This window comes from Borostomias antarcticus (genome assembly GCF_949987555.1).
Source record: "Borostomias antarcticus genome assembly, chromosome: 8".
Classification (NCBI taxonomy): Eukaryota; Metazoa; Chordata; class Actinopteri; order Stomiiformes; family Stomiidae; genus Borostomias; species Borostomias antarcticus.
The window spans coordinates 1,889,290-1,898,379 of record NC_140241.1 but is presented as its reverse complement, the minus strand read 5'-3'; the positions used below and the strand labels follow the sequence as shown (position 1 = coordinate 1,898,379).

The 9,090-nt window shown below is 46.2% G+C and overlaps 1 protein-coding gene across 1 annotated transcript in view; it reads left to right on the top strand.

Moving 5' to 3' along the window:
- Positions 1-8,591: 8,591 nt before the first annotated feature.
- The window catches only part of dennd4b (DENN/MADD domain containing 4B), a gene marked incomplete at both ends in the record, with an annotated part of 16,947 nt that continues 16,448 nt past the window's right edge, over positions 8,592-9,090 (top strand). Inside the window, one exon of the mRNA XM_084441998.1 lies at positions 8,592-8,596. Within this exon, the coding sequence (XP_084298124.1) occupies positions 8,592-8,596 (5 nt within the window). The remainder of the gene's footprint in view (positions 8,597-9,090) is intronic.

Here is a 9,090-nt window from a genome sequence, read left to right as displayed (position 1 = left end):
CCACCCACTACACTACAACACAACCACCCACTACACTACAACACAACCACCCACTACACTACAACACAACCACCCACTACACTACAACACAACCACCCACTACACTACAACACAACCACCCACTACTCTACAACACAACCACCCACTACTCTACAACACAACCACCCACTACACTACAACACAACCACCCACTACTCTACAACACAACCACCCACTACTCTACAACACAACCACCCACTACACTACAACACAACCACCCACTACTCTACAACACAACCACCCACTACACTGCAACACAACCACCCACTACACTACACTACAACACAACACAACCACCCACTACAACACAACACAACCACCCACTACTCCCGGCTCATTACAGCCTGTCCTGCATCTCTGTGTCAGAGAATATATTTGTCCACTGCAACGGTATAATTATCCCACTTGTGCAGGCTAAATCAAATCTGGCGACTACTCAAAATAAACTCCTCACCCCCTCTTCTCTCACTCACCCCCCTCTTCTCTCACTCACACACTCCCTTTCTTACCAGCTATGCTGCTCTGCCATCAATCCTTTAATCCTCTGTCATACATCCCTTTAATCCTCCACTCTCTCCTCCTTTGTCACTTTTTTCAGCCCCTAGCTTACTTTGCAGCCTTCAGTGTCACCTATATCCAAACGCACACACACACACACACACACACACACACACACAGTCATAGCCTAGATCCAGTTTCTCTGTGTGAAATATATCCCTTTAATCGTCCACACTCCCTTTTGTCACTTTTTTCAACCCCTTGCTGACTTTGCAACCTTCAGTGTCACCTATATCCAAACACACACACACACACACACACACACACACACACACACACACACACACACTGTCATAGCCTAGATCCGGTTTCTCTGTGTGAATTGAAATCCCAGTGCAGCAGCCTGTCCTGTAGGTCATACCCCTCCCTGCCAGTCTTCCTCTCAGTGTTCTCCGTGTTCTCCGTGTTCTCCGTGTTCTCCGTCAGCTACAGGCACAGTCTGTTCCCCCGTTCCCCCATCCTCTCAGAACTGTGTTCAGCATGGCCCTCGGGCACGATGCATTTCATGAATACCAAGACTCTTGGAAACAAGGATCCAGGCAAGATCTTTGGCAATTCCCCCAGATGAACATTTTGAACCCCTTTCTCTTTCTAATCATCTAATATTAGACCCATCTAATAAATGTGTCTAATCAAAGTGATGATGAGTAACTAGGGTTTAGGGTTGTCACTATGGAATGGGTATCAAGAACCGGTATTTTTTGGTACCCATACGTCATTGGGTCAGTACCGGAATATCAGTAAGCTCATGGACGAACGGTGCTGCTATCGGTATTGAGTGCGTTCGTTTCCTAAATCCATGGAGCCACGTTCGTTTCATAAATCAGCCAACGCAGCTGGCATCCGTCCCCTAATCATGACGAGGTGCTGGTGACAGGCGATGACATCACATTGTTATTGTTTGCCTCTCACTAGTCTCTCCAGACTCAAATATTACGCTGAATCACTGCGCGCCACATACGACATATAAAGTCTGCCACTTCGCCAACCAAGCTGGTATTATGAGGGCGTATTGACGGTTCAAAATTGAAAGAGTGACAGGTCATGGCAGCAAATGAGAGACGCTAACCCAAGTTAGATGGGCGGGTCATATCTATGGGTGGGAACGCCTGATCGCGAAAGTCGTTACTGATTGGTGTCGCAGGGATTCCTGCAAAACCAATAATTTGCCCGGATTTGAGCACCAGATTTTTGCATTCAAGGGTCCCAGATCCATAGAGAGATCTGCAGCATGCAGTAACGTCGTTAGTGTAGTTTACGTAGTGTATCACTAAAACAACTTTCATGGGTCTGGCATTGAGACTTGCCTCTTTCTAGTGGGCCACTTGAGGAAGCAGGCAAGTAGGCATAGTGGTGGACAGGGCAAAACGCTTCACCAAATCTACCGACGGTGTTAAATGCAATTTATGTAAAAAGTTAGCATAGCTTCCAAATGTCTTGCAAAGCACCAAAATGCCTTCGTAATCTGAAGCATGAAAATTTCCCTAGAAAAACAAAACTCCAGACTATTATCCTTCCTTCACCAAACTTTACAGTTGGCACGATGCAGTCAGACAGGTAACGTCCTCCTGGAATTCGCCAAACCCAGACTTGTCCGTCAGACTGCCAGCTAGAGAAGCGTGACTCGTCACTCCACAGAACACGTTTCCACTGCTCCAGAGTCCAGTAGCAGCGTGCTTTACACCACCCCATCCAACGCTTGGCATTGCGCTTGGTGATGTAAGGCTTGCATGCAACTGCTCGGCCATGGAAACCCATGTTAAGCTCCCGGCGCACAGTTTCTGTGCTGATGTTAATGCCAGAGGAGGTTTGGATCTCTGCAGTTACTGAGTCAGCAGAGCGTTGGAGATCTTTACCCACGATGCACCTCAGCACTCAGCGACCCTGCTCTGTAACTTTACGTGGTCTGACACTTCGTGGTTGAGTTGCTGTGGTTCCTAAACGCGTCCACTTTGCAATAATACCACTTACAGTTGATCGTGGAATATCTAGGAGGTAAGAAATGTCACAGTGGCATCCTATCACAGTACCACACTGGAACTCAGTGAGTTCTTTAGAACAAACTGTTCTGTTCTTTCGCAAATGTTTGTAGAGGCAGAGTGCATGGCTAGGTGTTTGATGGGACTGAATGAAGTACCTGAATTCAATGATAAAGAGGTGTGTCCTGGCCTGCTGGGCCGGCCACGTGGGCAAACGGATCCTGCCGTGGGCGGCTGTGGCTCAGGAGGGTAGAGCGGGGTCATCCAATGATCGTAGGGTTGGCGGTTCAAATCCCTGATCCTCCTGACGACATGTCAAAGTGTGAATGAGAGGCCATTGTTAAGCGGTTTGGATTAAAGCGCTATATAAGTGGAGTCCATTTACCATGATCATTTACCATTTACCACCTACGTGATGCCCGTTGATGTGGCCAAAGTGGCCTCCGGGCCCGTTTGGCAGTGGGACTTTGGAGGATTCTCACTGACCTGAGAATAACCCTTTTTCTGGAACTTGAGAGCGGTGTCGTTCTTGCCTGGAGGTAACACTGGGGTTGAATTTCGACACCCAGGACAATGTGTTGCTGTCTAGTTAAGAGGATTGTTTGACTGTTGTTGAGTTGGTTCTTAACCCCATTTGTTTTGTTTTGGCCTGGGGAGGTGAGTGGGTGGGAAGTGTCAAGCATTGTGCTTGATATTTAATTTGGTAGTGTGAGTTTAATGTGCCCAGACCGAAGAGGAGGCTTAATGACAGGGCTAACCTTTCCACTGTGCTTCAGTTTCTGATAACTTCTGGCCTTGTAGGCCGAGACTGATGAAGCATACTCAAATGTCACTACAGGCTAGTTCTATGAGTGTTCAAGGCCTTGTCCACACCTACATGAGTATTTCTGAAACCGGGGTTTTTCTTCTTCATTCTTAAAAAGAAATCTCAGTCCACATGAAAACACAAAAACCTCGCCGCCTAGGCTGTCGCTGGCTCATTGTGTTCGATGGTAATAAGGCTGTAAGACGCACGTCAAACAGGCTGCTCACTGTCACATTCACTTTCCGACTTCTGCTCTTTGATTTTTAGCGTTTTATTAGCCGTGAGAAAACTCGAGGAACAGCATTTTAACCTAGAGCTGCGGAGTTGTGTGGTTGAGTCCATACGGTTCTCATTATAGCGTTTTATGTAAACAGGATTTAAGTGATGTAAAAACAAGCCCAAAACTCAGGTTTTCTTGTCCATGCGACAACACTGAAAGTTTCTAAAAATGTTTACCCTGGATGGAGTTTTCAAAAAAGTCCAGTTTCTGCGACCTGGAACGCCGTTTGTGTGTGGATGGAAGGCCAAACCGCGTAGAAAAATACCCGGTTTCAAAAATACCCATGTTCGTGTGGACAGGGACTAAATGTCACACAAAAAGATCTTTGCCTTCAAACTAAAGGGAAAGTTTACAGTGAATAAGAGGTTTGCATACCATCGAAGCAGTTTTAGCCTAACTTATCATCTCAATGCTAAACATGCTAAAGGCTATATCCATGAGATTTGGATTCCGGATGGAGCAGGTGACGACATGATGCTAGGTGCAATCTATGTGGAAGGCACAGATGCCTCACAAACTCCAGATTGAAATCGTTGAGTCTAACTGCACATGTAAAGCAGGGTGAGTAAGTTAATGACATCCATTCTTAGAAAATAAGCCTGTGAGAATGACCTGTTAACTACCAGCTACGGGCTAATTAGCTACTGTATCAAGCATGTTACTAGCTTCATAGCTTTTTGTGTTGACACTGCTGTAAACGGATGTGTGGAGTAAGTAAGTAAGTAACCTTTTATTGTCCTGAAGGAGTTTTGCCCGCACTGCAAGCCAACACATAATACAATACAAAAAACATATAATACTTAAGAAAGGACAGCGTGATTGACATCATGATCATCAAGGAGGAAGGTGTGGGGTATGGTGTTGCTTGTTTTCTTACAACATTATGGTACAGCAGCCTGCAGGCCGGTTTTCTGTATGGTTAAAGAACCATTTTCTTCAAACTAAATGTCAAATCTATGAACAACGCGGGACAAGCTTTGTTTGTGGGACATCAGAGGCGTGATCTTAAGAAATCAAGCATTATGCCCTGCGTGATTGACAGGTCAGAAAGGTCTATTGAAATATCTTCATTTCGGGTGTAACGATACACAAGTCACTCAGTGTAACGCTATGATGACGTTGGTATCTGTATGAAGTATCAGGACAAAAAAATTAAAAATCTCAGAATACTGAATTGAGCTCCGAATACCAACCTATCGAACGAATAGAGAAATACTGGAATGACTGGGGCCATCCCTACTTCCCATCCAGCATCCAGCGCAATGTTCCACCTAAACGACGCCTCACGCTCTCTGAGTTCACCCTCTGGGCTGAGGTCAACAATAGAAACTAACAATGTGTGACTGATGCCCTTCTGAAACAGTCTGTTTAGTTTAGATGTCAGATAGAGCAGTCTCTCAGTTGTGACAAAGCTGTAGATGATGCCACGACTTGCGGTCAGCTACTCTGTGGGCCTCCCTCTGTGTGTGTGTGTGTGTGTGTGTGTGTGTGTGCGTGTGTGTGTGTGTCACGTGCCGATCCTGGACACAAAGGGGACCATTGTAGCCTGGTCAAGCCAGACCCCGTTCAGAGTGTCATTGTGGCGAATGGAGACCCCTGAGTTAGCGTGGTGGTCATCGTACCAGCTACGAGACATCTCTCCCCCATCCATGACTCTCAGCACCCACACACACACACACACACACACACACACACACACACACACACATACACACTCACACACACTCACACAGGCACACACATATATACACACACTCTCTCTCTCTCTCTCTCTCTCTCTCTCTCTCTCTCTCTCTCTTTCTCACACATGCACAACACACACATATACACACTCTCTCTCTCACACACACACATACACATACTGTCTCTCTCTCTCTCTCTCTCTCTCACACACATACCCATACTGTCTCTCTCTCTCTCTCTCTCTCTCTCTCTCTCTCTCTCACACACACACATTCACCCTCTCTCTCTGAGAAACAGTACCTTCCCTGTGTCTGTGCATCTCTGGCCTCCCTCAGTGTAGAAGACTCGCTTGACAAGCAAAGTCACCTGGTGCCAACATCCAACATCCCTAGAACCTGATCTTGAGACGCTGCGTGGTGCCAGAACACATCATCCTTAAGAACCTTAAGACAATGCCTAGTACCGGAATACATCATCCCTAGAACATTATCTGAAGACACTGGCTGTGTTTCAAACTGAAGGACTCATCCCTACACCCTACGGGGTGTGTTCCCTTCGTGAGCACCGTGAAGGGCGTAGGAAGCAGGGTGTCAAAATAACGCTAATTAGGAATGCCCTTCAACGTCATCGCCAGCGCTGGCGCATGGCTCAACTGAAGCTAAGCTGAGCTTTCGGAGTGGGAAAGTGATGTGTCCTGATCTCAGGTTATTCTAAGTCCTAAATGGTGGGGTCATCTGAGAATCTCACAATGTAATTAATTGTGCATCACCTGCTTAAGCGGCTGATTTTGACAGAGCTGTGGCCGAACGGCTAATCGTTGCTAGTTTCGTCCGATGTCCCATTCATATCTCAGCCAAACACGACTATGCTTGACTTTTATCTTGCCAGCTTGTGGAGGGATTATTTATTGGGAATTAGCTGTTGGGTTGTATTCAGACTTAATGTAGGCTGGTACTGTCAAGGATCACAGCTGACGGAGGATTATGGGTTACACACACACACACACACACACACACACACACACACACACACACACACACTGTACTTTCTGTCTGCCTGTCTGTCTCTCTCTCTCTCTCTCTCTCTGTCTCTCTCTCCTGCCTCAGTGAAAAATAAGTATATATCTGCTGCTCTGTCTCCCTCACATGCCTTGAGCATCCACACACACACTCACACACATACACACGCACACACACTCACACATACACTCTCACACACACCACTTCTATCACACAGCTCCATCTCACAGATATAAGTTGGGTTGCAAATTGTCGGCACGTCCCTGAATCGATCATTGGTCATGTTAACGATCAATCAATCAGGTAATTGTAATTAAAATATCCAAATTTCCAAAAAATATCTAAAGAATTTATTTTCTTAATCTGCGCTTTATTACGGACAGACTGGGCTGTTTTGTTTCTGCCGTCACAGCTCCTCCTCACACACCGAGCCCATGGGGGGTTTGCTGCAGGTGAGACGAGGAGGAGAGACAACATAGGAGTGAACCTTCCTCAAGTGACAGAGCGTTGCTGTTGTGGTCGTGTTGTACGTGTTCACGGCATCACAGTATTTACAAGGGGCTTCTTGTCCTTTCTTTTCGAAGTGCGCCCACACAATGCTTTGCTTGGCCCGCTTCATTTTTCTAAATATGCTGTTGATTTCTCTGTATTTCTCCCGAGATGGCTGCTTCACTACCACGTTGTTTGATAGTAGATCGAGTAAATTTCACGTTAAATCCTTAACGATCAATGAATCGATTTGCGATTAATTGTGTGCTTCCCTAGATATAAGGATTTAACCGACTCTTGAGTTATCTAAAACCCAGTTCATCTTTCCCCTGTGTATTCAGGCTAGAGGCCTCGTGGTTACATGCTGGGTGAAGAAGACCGTTGTTCCTTGCGATCTTTTTAGAGTGAGGCACGAGAATGTCTCACTTCCTGTGTGAAACAGGTGTTTGTGAAGGGTGTAACGGTGGTGAGGTGTGAGGAAGTGTGAAGCGAGTGTCGGGTCTTTGTCTTACCGTTCCATCCCATTATGACTGTTGGCGTTCCCTCCCACGCTTGTGAAGAACTATCTAGTCTGTAGCTTCTCTGAACGCCTTGATATCTTTAATACGTCAACACGTTAGGAAATCAGTAGAGAGAGAATCAGAATTTGTTTTATTGTCATGCAGTTTTTCAACTTACTAGGAATTTGCTTTTGGTCTTGGTGCATAACGTGGAGACAGATTGGACAGGGTGCAGGGACGAGACAGGACAGTGTAAAGGCAGGACAGTAACATGGAGACAACATTGGACATGGTGCAGGGACGAGACAGGACAGTGTAAAGGCAGGACAGTAACATGGAGACAACATTGGACAGGGTGCAGGGACGAGTCAGGACAGTGTAAAGGCAGGACAGTGCACAGAGCGAGGACATAATGCTAGTGCCTAGGTGGGGCTCCGTGTGAATCTAATGTGACCGTTACATCATGCAAGTCTGTGGATGTGTTTGGGTCCCATCTTATCTAGTGTCTTCTTTGTGTTACTGAGCTAGTGTTTCTCTCTTTACAACCTTTCTGGAACTTTTCAACTGCTGAAACGCCTAATTTCCCCCCGGGGATCAATAAAGTTTTATTCTATTTAGAGTGGAGTGTGAGCAGGCCTGTATGGCATTGGGGCATCACTCTGTCAGAACGGAGAGGAAGGAACTAGTCTAGAGCAGAGTGAAGAGAACTATCTTCATCACAGAGGGAGGTAGACGATATTGTTGATGCACAGTTTAAACCAGTGTGTCGCCTGCTGATAAAACTGGCAATTAATGTAAAATAAGATGCTAATCTACTTATTACTCATCAGATATGCTAACTAGCAATTGGAAATGCATAGCAAGCTGCTATGACAGCCAGTGATTAATGAAGATAACATCTAGTTAGCTACTTAGCCTAAGTTGAAAGCTGCAGCTATGAAGAGCATAACTAGCACGAATGTCACATACTGTAATGGGAAACTAGCTAGCTGGCTACGCTAGGTTTTTGACCAATGATCACTCACACAAGCCCTGGCTCATCCATTCTCTGCTGCACTCACTGTATCTATTGTGAAAGATAATGAAGTGATTTGCAGTTGCTAGAGACGACAGGAAGCGCTCGCTGGGGTAATCCAGGGCGTTTGAAGGGGCTTTCCGTGCTCTGCTCAGCGCTTTGCCTTCTTGAGAAGGTTACCATGCACAAAGGGCAGTATGAAAACGAAAGGGGAACTAGCCACTATGAGGTCAGCGTTCTTTAACTTGTAGTAGGCTAATTTCACATCTACCCATTTCTCACATGTGGTCAGTGTGGCCTAGAATAGCCTGTCCACCAAGCACACGTTTGACAGAGCAATATAGGCCCATGGTTCCCATTATAGAAAAATAATACTATCTATACTAACTATAATACTTTTCATTGCTTCCTGAGGGAGCTGTATAATTCCTCCTGCGATGGACTTGTCACGTGTGCCACTAGCAACCCGCTGATGATGATGCCTGGAAATTTGACAGGAAACAGGCAGACAGTGTGCACTTCCTGTTTGCCGCTTTAACCTGCCAACCTCGAACCTCCACTTCCTCCACTTTCACTCTTTCACTCTTTCACTCTTTCACTCTTTGTGAGTGAGCAACTCTCACACTGGCGGTCACATGTCCACACTCTCCCAGGCCTGGTCTCTCTCCCAGGCCCGGTCTCTCTCCCAGGCCTGGTCTCTCTCCCAGGCCTGGTCTTTCTCCC